At 45.1% G+C, this 16417-nt stretch overlaps 8 protein-coding genes across 8 annotated transcripts; 2 read left to right on the forward strand and 6 right to left on the reverse strand.

The window, feature by feature from the left end:
- Positions 1 to 121: 121 nt before the first annotated feature.
- V1508DRAFT_421777 (G10 protein) lies at positions 122 to 995 on the reverse strand. Its single transcript, XM_066940925.1, has one exon. The coding sequence runs from the start codon at positions 785 to 787 to the stop codon at positions 344 to 346; it is 444 nt and encodes a 147-aa protein (XP_066794419.1). The 5' UTR covers positions 788 to 995; the 3' UTR covers positions 122 to 343.
- Positions 996 to 3246: 2251 nt separating this feature from the next.
- V1508DRAFT_205393 (uncharacterized protein) lies at positions 3247 to 4372 on the reverse strand. Its single transcript, XM_066936221.1, has one exon. The coding sequence runs from the start codon at positions 4036 to 4038 to the stop codon at positions 3487 to 3489; it is 552 nt and encodes a 183-aa protein (XP_066794420.1). The 5' UTR covers positions 4039 to 4372; the 3' UTR covers positions 3247 to 3486.
- Positions 4373 to 4760: 388 nt separating this feature from the next.
- V1508DRAFT_398892 (uncharacterized protein) lies at positions 4761 to 5614 on the reverse strand (the record flags this gene model as incomplete). The annotated part of the gene is made up of 2 exons (XM_066938231.1): positions 4761 to 4793; positions 4856 to 5614. The coding sequence occupies 2 exons, from the start codon at positions 5612 to 5614 to the stop codon at positions 4761 to 4763; spliced, it is 792 nt and encodes a 263-aa protein (XP_066794421.1).
- A 1097-nt stretch (positions 5615 to 6711) lies between these two features.
- On the reverse strand, positions 6712 to 7745 carry V1508DRAFT_405524 (uncharacterized protein; the record flags this gene model as incomplete). The annotated part of the gene is made up of 3 exons (XM_066938702.1): positions 6712 to 6783; positions 6834 to 7007; positions 7059 to 7745. 3 exons carry the CDS (start codon positions 7743 to 7745, stop codon positions 6712 to 6714), a joined length of 933 nt encoding a protein of 310 aa, XP_066794422.1.
- A 19-nt stretch (positions 7746 to 7764) lies between these two features.
- On the forward strand, positions 7765 to 9819 carry V1508DRAFT_421789 (restriction endonuclease type II-like protein). Its single transcript, XM_066940926.1, has 7 exons — positions 7765 to 8547; positions 8620 to 8723; positions 8782 to 8795; positions 8847 to 8932; positions 8988 to 9064; positions 9122 to 9362; positions 9410 to 9819. The coding sequence occupies exons 1-7, from the start codon at positions 8260 to 8262 to the stop codon at positions 9728 to 9730; spliced, it is 1131 nt and encodes a 376-aa protein (XP_066794423.1). The 5' UTR covers positions 7765 to 8259; the 3' UTR covers positions 9731 to 9819.
- A 101-nt stretch (positions 9820 to 9920) lies between these two features.
- Positions 9921 to 12420, forward strand: V1508DRAFT_421792 (uncharacterized protein). The gene has a single exon (XM_066940927.1). It carries the CDS (start codon positions 10003 to 10005, stop codon positions 12322 to 12324), a length of 2322 nt encoding a protein of 773 aa, XP_066794424.1. The 5' UTR covers positions 9921 to 10002; the 3' UTR covers positions 12325 to 12420.
- On the reverse strand, positions 12326 to 14567 carry V1508DRAFT_421793 (uncharacterized protein). The gene is made up of 2 exons (XM_066940928.1): positions 14302 to 14567; positions 12326 to 14240 (listed from the first exon to the last, which is right to left on the reverse strand). The coding sequence occupies exons 1-2, from the start codon at positions 14505 to 14507 to the stop codon at positions 12536 to 12538; spliced, it is 1911 nt and encodes a 636-aa protein (XP_066794425.1). The 5' UTR covers positions 14508 to 14567; the 3' UTR covers positions 12326 to 12535.
- A 132-nt stretch (positions 14568 to 14699) lies between these two features.
- Positions 14700 to 16191, reverse strand: V1508DRAFT_421795 (uncharacterized protein). The gene is made up of 2 exons (XM_066940929.1): positions 16075 to 16191; positions 14700 to 16023 (listed from the first exon to the last, which is right to left on the reverse strand). The coding sequence occupies exon 2, from the start codon at positions 15951 to 15953 to the stop codon at positions 14922 to 14924; it is 1032 nt and encodes a 343-aa protein (XP_066794426.1). The 5' UTR covers positions 15954 to 16023; positions 16075 to 16191; the 3' UTR covers positions 14700 to 14921.
- Positions 16192 to 16417: the final 226 nt, after the last annotated feature.

A 16417-nucleotide genomic window follows, 5' to 3' on the forward strand; every position in this document is an offset into this window, starting at 1 on the left:
ATCTTATAACTATTCGCTTCATGTATATGTGTATTAGTATGATTCTTTATTTCGATCAATTCTGGGTATCGAGTGAGGCAGCGGTAGGATGGCCGTTTAAACACGATGGTTAGCATAGTCAGTTCGTTCATAGCTTGTATTAATATTATATTTTAATATATATCATGGGTTTAAATTTTTTTTTCTAGATTACAGCAATGCCAAAACACAGCAAAGCAAAAATTCAAGAAATAGATGTACAAGCAACGTGCCCATTAACGTTCCCAAATGCCATAAACCTGTATAATCCAGTCGCACCAGTATATAATCGTACACACTCACAGTATCATCTGGACACAAATATTTAATCCGAGCTAGCACACCCTCTGCATCCACATGTAACGCACTCAACGACTTTGTCTTTATCCAATTTGCTCTTCGGTACCCGACAAATACACGTAGCATTGAAAGTATTTTCCTTGGCTTGAATACACCTTAGACAGCATAACTTTTCATATCCCTGTTTCTTCCACTTCGCAATTAAATTCCCATCCGCATACCCTTGCTTCAACAACCACTGATAAAGTTCCGACGATATCGCCTCGCGTGTGTAATACAAGTCGTATATATACCGTGATCGCTGGTGAGTGATTTGGAAAACGGGCCAGAGAGATTCATTTTTGCGCTTGCCTTCGTGCGAAGTGGTTTCAATGTCTTTGAGCCTGTTGGCGAAGTCAAGAAGCGTGTCTTCGATCTCGGCGAAACCTTCTGGTGGCTTCTTCGTTCGGAGAGTTTTGATGCGGGGCATTTTTCGATGTGTTGCGTGCGGTTCGTACGATTTGAAATATTGTAGAGATATCTATTCTTTGCTGAACGGGGTAAAATTAAACTCAACACAGTCGAATCTCAGTGCATTTGCGTTTATAATGGTCGCGTGGAATGTATTTCTGCAGATGATGTTTGTGATGCTACTATTCGTTGTGGCGTTGACTTTGGCTCCGTCATGACTAAGACGTAGTGCGATCATGCATAGAGCGTGCTACCTTCATTCACGCTGGCCCCCTGAACATGTAAGCGTAAACTCAAAACAATTGTGGGTATCGATAGATTGCATCAGTAATAAAGGAACGTTCGTCCTTTTGCGAAGCCCTGCATCTCATTCCATAATGGTCGATATGATACTCTGGTGAACGGCCTCAGGTCCCCAGTGAAGTGGCCCGGCGGCTCTCCGCCTTGTTGCTGATATGCGGTATTCCTTGGACGGATTCTCCTTACCACAGCAACGTGGCCAATAGCCCATCTGGAATACTTCAGCGTACGATTCTAATTTGAATTCAACTTACTGATATAAATTATTTTGCGCTTTTATATAACTATTCTTTTTATTGAGATGATGATATCAACGGGCTATCTACGTCGAGGAGCAATAGAAGTCGCTTGCGGCTCTCAATTTGTAGTACCATGAATTTCCTTGTATTCTGTCTTTGTGACTTACTGCGGAATTGCTTTGATTCGTTGCTTCACCTATGCGGCGTTGAAGCTATATAGGGCTGGTCACGATATCGCCAGAGAAATATTCCTGGCGATAAATTAGGCGATATTATCGTCAAGATATCAAATCAGGCAATGCGATATACAATATTGATAATGAATATCGTACCGTATCGCCTAATTTGCACGTGATCCGCGTCATGGGAAAATTCTGGGTATAAAGACTGAGTCAGTAATTACTAATTTCGTGGGCTATAGCCCCAAGCATAGATATTTACGAGTTATATTGGTCATATTCGATAGATCCTTCTTTTTGCCCTCTGTGTTCCTTTGCTAACAATATAATTACGTCAAATAACTTTCTGGCCCGCCTGATCCTCTAGTTCTAGCGCCAGTTGCATCTAAATTAGAGCCCCATGGTGAACTCTAGATAACCTCGTCCTGTTTCGCTATTGCTACGTCAGGCCCTCATCTACCACTTATCTCCACAGGCATATCCATCTCTCATCAACATTTGGATTCTCATCGTTTCTGCGCTCATTGAGTGCCTCGAGTTCCTCCTGAGACCCAACTTATCTCGTCCTTTGTTAAACACTCTTTCGACAGCAGCTTCTGACGCTAAATTGCAAGGTAATCGCGCGCTGCTAGTGCCATCCGAGGAAACTCTCCTTGATGTGCTTTCCACCAAGAGCACCGCCAACCCTTATCTTTCGTGGCTAGTCCTGTCACAGCAATATATCAGAACGATGCTCTCTTCCGTGCTGTACTCTTTGCGACATCCTGTTCTCTAAAGTCGTCTGCATCTCTGACGATGAGTAAAGTGGTTCCAGCTCTACTTGAGATGGATATTCATTGTGATGTCTTTCCTTATAGCATTCACAATAGACTCCCCATCGTCGCCAAGCTCTTTCAGTAACATTAGCTCGTGGATCTAGTATTACTGCTGCGTAGTAGGTGTCCGAATCATCCCTAAAAGTATAGTACTTCTGGTATTTGGCCACACCTGCTGCAACGGCAGCCGCAATATCTGGCTTCGGGCCCTAAAATTCTTCCTTACATTCAGCGGCATCCACCAGAAGATCTGAGAGCTCATAATAGATGCTCAACGTGGATTTGTGGTGTACCACTTGACACAGGTAATGTTAAACTTTGTAAGCACTTTATGTGCTTGCTGCAAATGCTGCCAGTCTTCAGATGAGAAGGGAGGAATCTGATTCTGTAATAGAATATACTCCTCGATCTGCCTCTTTGACGCAAGGCTATCATCTAGCATCTGATAAGCTGAGTTCCACCTGTTTTCACCATCATACGCTATAAACTTATCAGGCAAGTTATTTATTCTACACACATTCTTCCAGCTCTGCTTTCGTTGAGGTGTTCTTGCAATCTAAAGAGCAAGGATTCGAAGTCGAGCCATCGCAGTGTGTGCTCCAATCCCTTTACCATCTCGAAGTTGATCACATGCCTCATTTGCACTCTTGCTATCACCTGATTCCAGAGCAGACAGTATTTTCTTAACAATGAGATATAGGACATGTACCAGACACTATCAATACCTTGAAGTCGTATGGCCCTGTTGCCTGAAACGATGCCATGTGTTCTATTTACTTTCTTGAAAGATTAAAATAGAGTTCTGAGACTAATGTCTCATTATTACTCGCATTGTCGGCAGTAATCGTTAAGAGCTTGTGCTCATTCTATCATCTCTGCCGTATTCTCTCAGCTGTGCGCACCTTCAATCTCTTTGAACTCAAGAAAGCGTTCTTGGTGTTCAAAGTCTTGATTTAGCCAGTGCTCTATGACCGCGAGAATTGCGATAGAGTTCTTGCTGGTCCACGCATCTAAGGGAAGTGCAATTGTATTGCACGTAGCAGCTAACTCCTCATAGTGTAACTCCAGGATTTTTAACTCCGGGGAGATCTGCAAAGATTGAGCGAAATGCCGGTCTTTCTAGTAAAAGGCTGCAACTCTGTCACCGTCCATCGGACTAGATTCCTTTCCGCTTGATGCGAGAGCTCAGCTTTGCTTCCAAGCGGCAATGACTGTTCTCTGTCCGGGAGGCGAAACCATAATACCCTTTGCAGTGCCATGCTTTTGTAGATGAAGCTTCATATTACTAGTTGATGTTCCCCTCACAGAATTGAAAGTCGTCCAGGCACAGCCAGGCTGCTGACAGCGAATCTCGTTCTCATCTTCCAGTTTCTTAGATCTCCTATTGATAAATTGCTTATGGGGTACCACTGTAACATTAAAGTATCCCCAAAGCCAATCTGTAGCAGGTCTCGGTCGCGATTTTTGGGAGATACTGGAGGCGGTATCAGCAGCGGACGTGTCTGTAAATAACTGAGAAGCTGATTCTTCAGGGAAGACATTGCTTGCGACATCATCGATAGAGCTATCAACTTTCGATTGTGCGGCCAATCGAGGACTAGGAAGTCGATCTTGAGACTCCGCTTCCTCGTCACTACCATCATTAAGCCAGTAATAATCAAGTTCACGACGGGAACGGCGGGGAAGGCCACTAAGCTCTTGACTCCTCGGTGAACTGCTGAAGCGTCCGTCAGTCATGGCGGACAAAAAAAGATGTGGATAATGATCTAGGATGTAAATTGGCAAAAAAATTTCTACAGCGTGAAGTTAATTTCAGGAATTTATCCTTCCGCTTTATCGTAACGTATTTTAGGCGATACGGCGATACGATATCGTCAAGTCGGCGATACGATATGCGATATGGGAAAACCCCAGCGATATCGTATCGTGAACAGCCATAAAGCTATAACTGACAAGAGTACTTGGTATGTTCGCACGGCCACTTTAACAGGTAGCGTCTTTCTTGGACTTTGGCCTGCGGTGGTGTACGTCGCTACGCCTCGAGATCAAGTGACGCATCGTCGTTTAGTACAGTTCAGTCGGTCAAGTTTCTGGTATGTTGAGCAGCTCGAGAGCGTAAATCTCTGTTTCCACAATAAGTACTTCGATGCGGATTGGCGCTGGGCCGCCAACATACTCCTCTGCTGTATCTTTAATAATTCCGTTCGCCTTCTATGCAGGGACGGGTCTACGACCATATTATTTCTGCCAGAAACAAAACTGCATGAATTTGGCCTTGGTAAATTAAATCACAATAATGCCCCGGTCCGTCAGTAAGTAACATCTGCAACCAAACTGTCCAGGACTTAAAAGGCACTAAAGTGCAGTATTGAGATTGTGAATTCGCATATGCCTCACTATTTGATTCTCTGCGGCACACTGAGGTCTGGCACGTGTATTGCTCAACAAGTAAAATGCGTTTACTTCGCTGGTTCTCGAAACCACCAATTCACCTATCAGTAAACTGTTAAAAAGCATTTTTTAAAATTACGAATAAGCGGTATGTATAACTCACGCTAGCCGCTACTCCGGTCCCTAAACTCTCAACCTCATGCCACCATCGCTCTGGTATATAAAGTCCATCACCTGGATTTATTACCACTATGTCCCACGGAGTCTCGCCCAATGCAGGAGGGCTGAAATTATCATTGCTTAACCCTCCTCGTCGCTTTCCTTGGCCTTCACCAACAAAGGACGGTTGCCATAGTACAACTTTCTTCTTGCCTCCAACCATCACATATAGGTTCTCATTCGGATCAAAGTGTCGCGGTGTGAATGTATTGCTGCCTATCCATGCGCTAGACCCATATATATAACTCGTATCTGGCAAATATTTGGGCTTTGGCAGGCAATCCTCGGACAATGCTGGTAAACAGCTCAGTAACGGTGTCTGCGCAAGATATAAATTCCCGTACTCCTTAGGAACGTCTGTCACAGATTGCAATCTCAGAAACAACGATAACGGAATTTGAGTGCGGAAAAATCCCTGTGGGCCATCCGGACTCGTCGGAGTCGACGACCTCAAGTGGGAATTGTGATTAAACCGTCCACTCTCCACATCAACCAATGGATCCTTTCCACTAGCGTCGATTAGTGAAAGGAAGTACGACAAATTTAGCTGTGTATTGCTTGCGTTAACTGTTGATGGCGTGATCCATTTCGAGAGCGCTGGAAAGTTGGAAAAGGTACCACGGAAAAGGCATGGCAGACCTTTACGCAGATAGTTATTTATGAAGAAAGCCCGCGAAGCATCTTTTATGATCGGAATACGCATGACTGATCATAAGGATACTATTAAGGTCAGCATTTTATGCCTCTACGAAACGTATATTTTCGGCCGAGTGAGTCGACGACACAAAAGCCTCGGTTATACAGGTTATTTCCCAAACCCGCAGTCCCAGTCAGGCAAGGTACCCGGCCAAGCTCATTTTGCAAGGATCTCCTGTCTAGAATTCACAAACCTTGCTCACAAACCCGCAGATCGTATGCTTGGTCTCTTAGATCCGGCTCATAATGTCATCAATATTGTGTACATAGATGTATATGCCCCGCTTAGCTTTAACAGGAAAACCATTGTTACCCTATAGGCTACACAAGAGACGTCGATTTAGTTCCTCGCATTCCGACGAGTGCATAAGAGTGGAATAGGTTCTGCAAATGTTAATTCGCAAGGAATATCCATGGGAAATCCGTAACGCTTATATCAACATCCGTCTTGACGTCTTCGCGCGATCATGATGTTGTCGGTCTACAAATGTGCAAAGGGATATTCGTGAACCGTCCCTTCCAGATCTACGCTAAACCAGTGTCTAAATGCCTCAAACGAATTTCAAAAGCGTTTTAACTGCAGCACTTCATCGAATTCCAGAGCAGAAGTTCACTGTTTGTTGTAACCACTCCCAAGGTATTAGAAGAATGTATGGCCCAATAGAATACTAGCATTTTCAAGGTGGACAACCCTTCAGTGTTGGGTACATCGAAAACGGGGCCACTCATGCCTTTTGGACACGACCCGGCGAACCTGCCAATAGAAGAGGCAGTTAGAACAGCGAAAGATTGCCCGTATTACATATTGTAGTCTTCACATCATTCTTTATACAACTCAAACTGGAGCGGACACTCTGTTGTAACAACATAGACATTCATACTCATAAGCTCGGACATATACCGCGTTATCTAATTATAAAGGCCCTCAAAATGAACCACCGCTACCAGTGGGAATACAATACCACGTAGCGGAAATTCCCCAAACTGAACCGCAGAACTCCTTCATGACAATTTTAGTATGCAAAAATAAACAACATGAATATGTAGCTCTGATGTAAATCTATAGGCTATAGACATAACGCTTCAATTGCTCCTCTTCACAGCCTACGCAAACAAGCGTCCCATCATCTCGTAAGATGAATCCATCATCACCAAACGGTGTGGTGCATTCCTGTACTGCTCGATTAAACACACATTTTGGGGCAATAACATATACGTAAACTTACCTCACAGCTAAAACAGGCTGAGCACCAATCCCTACCGAGCACCTTTATGATCACGTCTCCTTCTGGTATGGTTTTTTCACATTTCCAGCACTTGATTAAGAACTTGTTCGTGAAACAGTTATGGCACCAGGCGTAGTTATCGCGAGCATGATAAGACTCCGTTGACGAAAATGGCTTTCATACGTTAGTCCGTAATAATGGATTCAGTTTTCTAGTATGAAGTACCTTACTGCAACCAGCGCAAAAGAAATGACCAACATGATACGTCGAGCCCATGGCTGTAATGACCTCATCCTCAATCGGAGTCTGACAATGCTTGCACCTAGGTGAAAACAATTCGTGATAATCAAGATGACAGTAGACCTTTCCTTCATGTGGATAGAATGCTGCATGCTCCAGTGATAGCGAACAGTGACTGCATTGAAAGCATTGCGGATGATATTTATTACCCAATGCTTTGAGAATCATCTTGGTCGAAGAAAGCGACTTGTGGCATTGAGCACAAGTATTTCTATTCGACGGGGTATTAACTCGAGGGTCAAGATTTGAGACTGCTGTGTTGGGCGGCTCGCCTTGGTAGTACGGATGATCTTTGGGAAAATGTATTATTGGGAGGGGCTTTTTGGCAATAGGATCCGGATGGGGCGTGAGATTGTAAAGTTGACCATATTCGCTACTGCCCCGACTGCTGCTGTAGGTGCTATCAGTATCATTAGGGGCACTCTTCACTCGCGTATGCGAATGACGTGAAGGATTAGAGAATCGCATGCCCATGTGACCTTCCAGGGACTCATAAGTCAATCCGTCATTTGAATTTCCGAACCGCTCGTAGTCAGTAATTTCGGTCCTTGCCTTTCCAGTAAATTGCCGGGTTGGGCTCTTTCTCCGAGCACTGTTCGTGAGGGATTTCATACCAAGAGATGTTGATGAACTTTGGTGAAGTAGTCTGTCGTTGGAATAGCTTGGATTATAATGAGCAAGAGCCACCGAGGATGGATTCTCTAATTGCGACAAATAGCGCCCTGTACAATGAGCTTTGTGCTGATCCAACATTAGCATCGCTCGATGCAGTTGTACTTACGTAATTCCTCTTTTGACATGTAACTCTTCCGCGGTACCACCATTGTCATATCGCCCAATTAAAATAACGCCGCATCCAATGTGTGTCTGAGACAGGTCATATTGGTGAGCGGCGGAACGATAAGGTCGAGAAATCGCTGAATTGGCGTATCGGGCGTGGCAGCAAGTTAAGGCTCCATGCGGACAAACATTCGTTACTACGGTAACCATCTGTCACGTGCTGATACTAGATATTGGCCATCACTACTCAAGCCAGTAGTTGAGATGTCCATATTAGCGGCAGATATAAATTACAATCAATATCTATGACTATTACCCGGGTCCATTGCGGAAATAGATTATTGAGATGGACGACTTCTCATTTGACGACACAGATTTACAGGCATTGGAGCGCATCGAGTTGCAGGCTAGGCAGACGAGCACCGCTCAAAGGCAGATGAGCTCGAACTCGCAGCCACCTGTAGTCTCTGCATCTTACGCGACCGCGTCGAGGACAGCAACTGCACAGTCATCTTCACGACCAAATCAAAGTAGGAATCCATCAGTACAGGCTGTAACTCTGCAGCAACCAGTCCCTAGGAAGGTACCCAATGCGTCAAGCTCCTTGGGGTCCATAGTAGTCAGTCCACGTCAAGTAAGCCGTGTCTTTCTTTGCATATACATATTTACATTTTTGATTTATAAGATACTAATTGCTAGTGTATAGAAAGGGAATCCAGTGCTGAATTATATTAGAAACGTGCCATGGGAATACGGAGATATAGTTCCAGATTATCTCGTAGATCCGACAATAGCAATACTTTTTCTCAGGTAGCCTGCGTGCGTGTATAATATGTTGTAGAGAAAATCACTAATACGCGTCTTATAGTCTAAAATATCACCGTGTGTCTATTTTTCGATGGCTAGGTGATATGTACACTTACGCTGTAACAGGTTTGCATCCAGAATACATCTACAACAGAATCACCAAGATGGCCAAGAACTTCCGTGTACGAATACTCTTAACAGTTGTCGATATTGTGAGTACATAGTATGTAATACAATGCGAGGCACATCTCGCTCACGATAGGTCAGGAAAATCACGAAGAATCGATTAAGGAGCTCACAAAGACTGGCGTGGTTAATAACTTAGCCGTCATCCTGTCTTGGAGGTCTGTATTTACGTTTCGTGATGTATGCTTTTAGCGACACTGACAGGCTTTGTTTAGTGCACAAGAAGCAGGACACTATATATCACTTTTCGGGGCTCTCAAGTCAGCACCACCCACAGCAATTCAAGTGTCCCAAAAGGAAGATTATTCAATTCGAATTGTAGACTTGTTGACTTCAATCCGTGGTGTTAACAAGAATGATGCAGCAAGTCTAATAAGCACATTTGGCAGCTTGAAGAACGCTGTTAATGACGGAGGGAAAACTATCTCAGATATCGGAGGTTGGGGTGATGCAAAGGTATATCTTCTGAATTTGACGGTACTCAGATGCTGATAATCTACTAGGTTCGAAGGTTTCGAGTTGCGATTACAGAGCCGTTTGTTGTGCGGAGAAAGGCGACAAGTCGATTGCCAAAGTCTTTCCAACAAAAGTCGGGCGTAAATAAAGGGAAGAAGCCGGCCCGTCCTTTGTTATCAAATAACGCCATGGAGACACCTATTATCGACACTGACATATTGATTTCAGAAGACGAATCAACGAACGAAAATAGAAGCTTGACGGAGCATAGTCAGAGTCAGCATAGAGATCAAGTGGGGGAGATTCCTACAACATTTTCCGGCGTAATGGCAGAACTGGAAAAACTACGCAAGGCACACGAGTCTTAATTGTATAATATTGTATAGTCACTTTCGCTCATTTTTGTATATATTAATTATTGTATTTTGTCCATGGAATAAACCTACCTAGACGCTGACCGGATGTACATAGACCAAGCCTCCTTGGAAGTTTAAGCCCGAAAACTTTAAACTCCCAATCGCAAAAATTTGTAGCGCACTCGAGAACGTTGCTACTATCAAACTACTTCATCTTACTACATAGTCGATATATTGACATTGCTATATCCACGTTCGTGGGACTGGTTTTATAGCCAAATTCAATGGCGACAGTAGAACATAATACGGCAATGCCGGAAATGTCTGCGGCCATCGAGAACACAACACTTTTCGTTCGCTCACTACCCTTTTCGGCAACTTCTGATTCACTGTCGGATTTTTTCTCGCAGATATGTCCTGTCAAACACAGTGTTGTGGTTACAGACCGTGAGACAAAACAGTCAAAAGGATTTGGATTCGTGACATTTGCGCTCGCATCCGACGCGAAGAAAGCGCTTGAAGAGTCTCGCGCATTGAAATTTGATGGACGAACATTGCGAGTTGATCTCGCAAAACGACGACATCGTGGCGGACCTGGCGAGGAAAAAAACGATGCGCCTGCCAATGAATCTGCTACAAATATTGAAGGTGACAAGGTTAAACGACGACCACGTCTCATTATTCGAAATTTACCCTGGTCAGTACGAGATCCGGAAGAGTTGACCAACCTGTTCAGTCGGTACGGCAAAGTTACGGAGGCCCTAATTCCGAGAAAAAAAGGTGGTCGCATGTCGGGATTTGCCTTTGTCACCATGCGGAAGCGGACATCAGCAGAACGTGCGATAAAAGAGGCGAATGGGATGAGGATTGAAGGACGGCAAGTTGCTGTCGATTTTGCCGTAGAGAAAGATACGTGGCGAAATCATCTTGAGAGTGGTCTTGAGCTTGGAAAGGAAAGGCTTGATATTTCTGACGGTGATGAGAGTGAAGAGGAATCGGAAGAGAAGGAAAGCGACAGTGATGTTAGCATAAAGGATGATGAAGATGACGTTTCTGTGAAGTCCGAAGACGAGGATGATTTCTCCGTAAAAGATGCAGATGACTATACTGTCTCCGTCAAGTCTGAGGACAAAAGTGAAGAAGTTGACGAAGATGACGAAGATGACGAAGATGACGAAGATGACGAAGATGACGAAGGTGACGAAGATGACGAAGATGACGACGATGACGAAGAGGATGGCGACTCTGTATCCATCACGCCGGCGTCGAAGAAGTTGGCTTCTATCAAGAATTTCAAAGATACCAATAACGACACCACAGTCTTCATCCGCAATCTCTCATATGCCACTACATCAGAGTCATTAAGAGAGCATTTTACGACCAACTTTGGGTCCGTGCGCTATGCACTTCCTGTAGAGGACAAGGAAACCCATCAGCCGCGAGGCACAGGCTTTGTTTGTTTCAGAGATAAGGAAGTGTACCAGACTTGCATTGCCGATGCGCCGAAGCAAGTCTCTGAGTCGTCGATACTAATTGTCGACGACGTCGACCGACGATATGTTCTGGATGACAGAATTTTGTCTATCACTGCCGCTGTTGACCGCACGAAGGCAGAGAAGCTTGCTGAAGACGGAGCTCAGAAACGACTCGATGCAGCTGGAAAGAACCCAATGGGCAAGAAAGACAAGCGGCATGTGTTTCTCCTTAACGAAGGTCGTATCGCGCCTGATTCTGCACTCGGTCAGCTGATGTCAAAATCCGATATGGATATTCGACAGCAATCGCTTGCGATCCGTCGTCAGCAACTACGCTCGAATCCGTCCCTCCATCTCAGTCTCACACGTCTCGCTGTAAGAAATATTCCGCGAAGCATGACTGCCGCGCAGCTCAAATTACTCGCACGTCGTGCAGTAGTCTCCTTTGCTGAGGAAGTGCAAGCCGGGACGCGCCAATCGCTCAGCAAGGAAGAGCTTGAACGGTCGCATTCTTACGACGAGGAGCGTGGTGTCAAATCGCGCAAGAAAAAGTATGGTGTCGTGAAACAAGTCAAGATCATTGTCGAGGACAAAAAGGCTGGATCCGGGCGATCTCGAGGCTATGGGTTCATTGAGTACTCATCGCATCGATTGGCGTTGATGGGCTTGAGATGGTTAAACGCTCGAGAAATCGGGCCCAAGGATCTGGTACAGTTACAACAGGAATTTGCGATAGCAGACCCTGTAGTAGTTGGGGCTCAGGATGAAGAAAAATCCAAGGCGAAGTATGTCAAGAAAGGAGAGGCCATCAAGAATTCAGAGGACTTTCGCAAGCGCCGTCTGGTTGTCGAATTTGCGATCGAAAACATCGAGGTCGTAAAGCGTCGTCAAGCAAGAGAGGTCAAAGCCAGAAATAACACGGCCAAGAAGGAAGGCGAAGAACAAAATGAGATCAAGGGAGAATTAGAGAAGCCGGCGGTTATATTCAACAAGACAAGCAGGAACGCAAAGAATGGTACAAAGTCAAATGGTAAAGCCGATGGAAAACGGAAGCGTGCATCTAACAATGCAGACTCTAAATCAGGCAAGAATGTGAGGAATCTCAAAAAGCAGAAGCGTGGCAATCAGTAAGGAATACTTGTATTTATAGTGTATATATAAGTAGGATGTTAAAAGTTCGGTATAACGCATTTTCTGGTTTAGTATAGAATAATTCAAACTCACAACAGTATACACGTCCCATGTAAATTATTGTGTAAATTTGTTGCCAGTGGCATTAATATACATCCAGATGCCCTGATTCCGAAATAACGCCCAATATACACCCAAAATAGACATTACACTAAACCTCCGCTTTTATTTCACCTATTGGATTGATTCTCAGATTAATGCAAGGTGTTGGTACTGGTGATAGTTCGTACACAACAATCTCATCAGGGTATTCCACGACAATACCGGATGAGTTCATGAAGCACATGTCAATTACGGGCTTATACAACAAATCTATCCCGAACTGTCTAGACATCATCGGTTCTCTGCGATCTTTTAGCTCCTTTTCAATGATGAGATTCATGTATCGATTCATAACAGAAAGGTCCTCGTTATCTGTCCGCGTACGGCAATAAGACGATATGCCATTTAAATAGTCATTTCCCAGCGAATACAACCGAAGAGTACCAGGTTGCGCAACTAATAGACGACTGGTATCGTCATTCAAGGTCACTCTGTAGGCTCCGCGACATCTGGCGAGGATCTTGGATGCTCTAACGTCTTCTTCGTCTGCGTCACGTATAAGTCCTTCATTGTTAGGGAAGTCGTCCTCGTCGTCATCAGGCATGTAATACAAACGCACTTGATGGTTCTCAGTCGTAGGTAATTCAAATTCAGTTTCACTAACTTCTTCACTAGTGTCTGTGGGTGCGTCGCTAACTCCATATGCGGCATTTGCTAGGTTCTCTGAAGAACTATTCTCATGATTAAAGGTAATTGGCCATGTCGCAGCAGACGCATTGTGCGGCGTCGAATCAGACCAGGTCGCTCCACCTGCTTCAGCATCAGCAGCATCTGCGTTTAGCTCGTCTTCGATGTCACTGACATTGTCATTTGCTGCGCCATTGCCTTCCCATTCCTCTTCCTCATTTCCCAACTGCCAATTTGTGTTACCTTCCCTAGATATCTTTGTGCCAACAAAAAATTGCCTCCGGGCCAAACTGACCGCTTCCTCCAGTTGCACACATGTCGACTCCATATTGTTAAGAACCTCTTCAAAATAACTCCATATACTCTCCTTTTCACCCCACGCCTCTTCGTCAAAACTCCGCATCACAATCGTTTCATTCCAGCCTCGAAGACATAGCGCCTCGTCCTTGGCTTGCAAACCTATTTCAAGGTCAAGTCGGTAATGTGGCACATCGAGCTCTACGCCGGACGACAGATTGATGATAGTGAGCCCACCTAGTCTGCGACACCCCAGAACCAGCATTTCAACGCCCGACGACACGGCAAGCGAGTGAATCGAAGACGGAAACTGCTTACTGTACACTCTTTCGCATATTGACGAAGTCATATCTTCCTGGGGCGTAGATGTCTGTGACCGATTCGGTGACTGGGCGAATGCACACTTATATCCTGCTAGTCTGAGCTTGTAGACCTCGACGTAGCCAATGTTGAATGCTATAGCCAGAGACTGAACGTCTCTGGATAGCACAACGTCAGTTGCTGCGCGATCCGTGTCAGCGGTGAATACGAACGAATGGGACAGTTTCGGGAAACTTTCTGCTAAATTGTACACACGAATAATTCGCAACGGTGTCGGTAACGTCCTGCCGTCACGGTACACAGCGACGTAGAGTGTACCGTCAGCGGAGAAAGTAGAGCACTCGAAATGTGGGTGAGCTCGAGTCATGTCGCTGCAGTTAATACGATATTTCGGATATAGCTCCATGGCAACGAGCTTTCGTCGCAACATGTATAGATAGAGGTAATATGGCCAACTTCCCCGGAGGGCGAATTTGGGCCAAGTCGTGGATTCTGTCGACACGCTGTCACTGTAGTAATAGATGTATTAGCCACAGCAGGACATCAGAAACAATCCGCTACAGTGCATACTCATCGCAAATAATATCCAGATACTCCCGCTCTTGCAGAGTTTCACATAAGTGATTCCTAATATGTCTCGCGAGAATATGGTCAACGCGAGTCAACTGGTGCCATCGTGAACACACTTGGGACACGTTCAGGAAACAGTGTGATCCGAGCCAGGAGAACACGGCCAGGATCGTCTCATCGGGGAAGTCATGTATTGTAATTCCCATGCCCACGTGGAAATGTTGCTGTGATACCCGTGGTGATCGCAGGCGTCGAGACAACAGATGGCATGCGGCGCTATAACGTTCCGATGAGATTTTCCAGTGGAGTTGCTCCTGACATTATTTGTAGTATGGAATTCCTCCAACTTTTAAGTCACTTGCATCGTCTACACAACGCTCAACGATTGGCATTATGATCCGAGGGTAAAATATGTATATCACAACTACAAAATATGCTATGCACACATAAGCGTTTCATTGGTATAAGAAATATCTATCAATATATATCCAGCAATCCAATTGAAATATCCGAGTCAAAACAAACACGTACGCCACATGACACACACACCATCTGTATCTTACAGCGTGTACCAGAATTCCCAAGACAATCATCATAATCCGTCTATGCAATCGCAACACCTACGCGTTCACCGTAGCCACCAACTGACCACGCTCCGTAACTGACATTTCGGAGTTCTTCTTCCTGATAATTCTTACTACCATCAAACTTCCTCGTCCCCTGGAATCCTCGAGTTGGACCCTAATCAATTTGTGTCCAAGTGGTAGCCGCTTCTGCACTTCTTGCAAGGACAGGCGGGAGTGGTATAGCCGCTGCTCATCAACGAGATCCACATACCCAGACTTAGGAAGTTCGGTGTTCGGAACGTTAGAAACAATTCTCTGTTGGCCGCCTGCCTTCCTTTGTTGACTCTTAGCTCCAGCCTCGACAGCGGTCTTATTTTTCTCCAGAGCATACTCTTGTCCAATGCTAACAACGGCCGGTTTCTTGTCATGTTTGCATTTCGACGCTTTCGACACGGGAATAGATTCAACGATTTTCTTAATATCCACTGGATCAAGACTCCGTTGCACATGCGACTGCGTATTCCCTAGTGTCCTCTGGGCTTTCAACTCTGCTGCTCTCTGCCGTTGTCTTTCTCTAGCCTCCGCAGCCTTGTGCAGTCCATAAAACAGCTCCGCCAATGGCGACGGTTTAGCCTCGGCCTGCTTCTGTAGTGTACCATCATCTTGCTCAAGTATCTGATCTTTCGTCTGCCCTTGCCGAGCTGCCATTTGCAATTGCTCCGAGAGCTTTTTCCGTCTGGTCTCTTGGATCAAGGCTTTGTTCTCCTCGCTCTTAGCCTGCTGAAACTTTTCCAGCGAGAGTAACTTCTCCAACTCTCGAGCCCTTGCTTCACGCTGCGCATCGAGATTTTGATTATGGTCGACAACTGTCGCCTTAGAGCTCACGAATGACTGCATAAAGTCCACCAGGTTTCCCTGAGTCGCGCTACTGTCACGTCGTGCCACAGAATTCGCGTCACGCGACGTAGGACTCCTCTCTGATTCCGAGCCGTGCATCGACCAGCTTGATTGATTCTCTAACTTCGAATACATACGAAGCTTCTGGGCTGCGCCTTGCGCTCGAGAAGTTCGCACGTACATCCCCATTTTGGTAATGCGCGAAGATGGAAACGAAGTGCGCGGAGTTGTAGTGTTTGTGCTTAACCAAATCCGAAACCTCAATAAAATCGGTCAGCACCACTCCAATTCCAATATATTTCACCCTTACAAAAGAGTAGGTTCAGAGAGGTGGCCGCTTGCGAATTAAATCGGAGCTCGGATTCGAAATTTTTGAATTCCCAACGCCAAAAACGTCCGAGTTGGGCAGTAAACCAAACAGGCGGTTAACATCTCATGACGTTGCTACGTCTTAAACGCTTAGATATCTAAGACTCTACGGTTAACGATTTTTTTGGCTCTTATGTACGCATTCCGAGCTATTTACTATTTTAACTAGTGTTGTTTGCTCGAATTATTCGATGAGATCGTTTTCATTTCCTGTTAGTTACCTCGCATTTAACACTACTCCGGAGCGACGCTATTTCGGCGCGCCGCACATCGACTTGTCTTCA

This window comes from Lipomyces doorenjongii (genome assembly GCF_038497915.1).
Source record: "Lipomyces doorenjongii strain NRRL Y-27504 unplaced genomic scaffold V1508scaffold_45, whole genome shotgun sequence".
Taxonomy (NCBI): Eukaryota; Fungi; Ascomycota; class Lipomycetes; order Lipomycetales; family Lipomycetaceae; genus Lipomyces; species Lipomyces doorenjongii.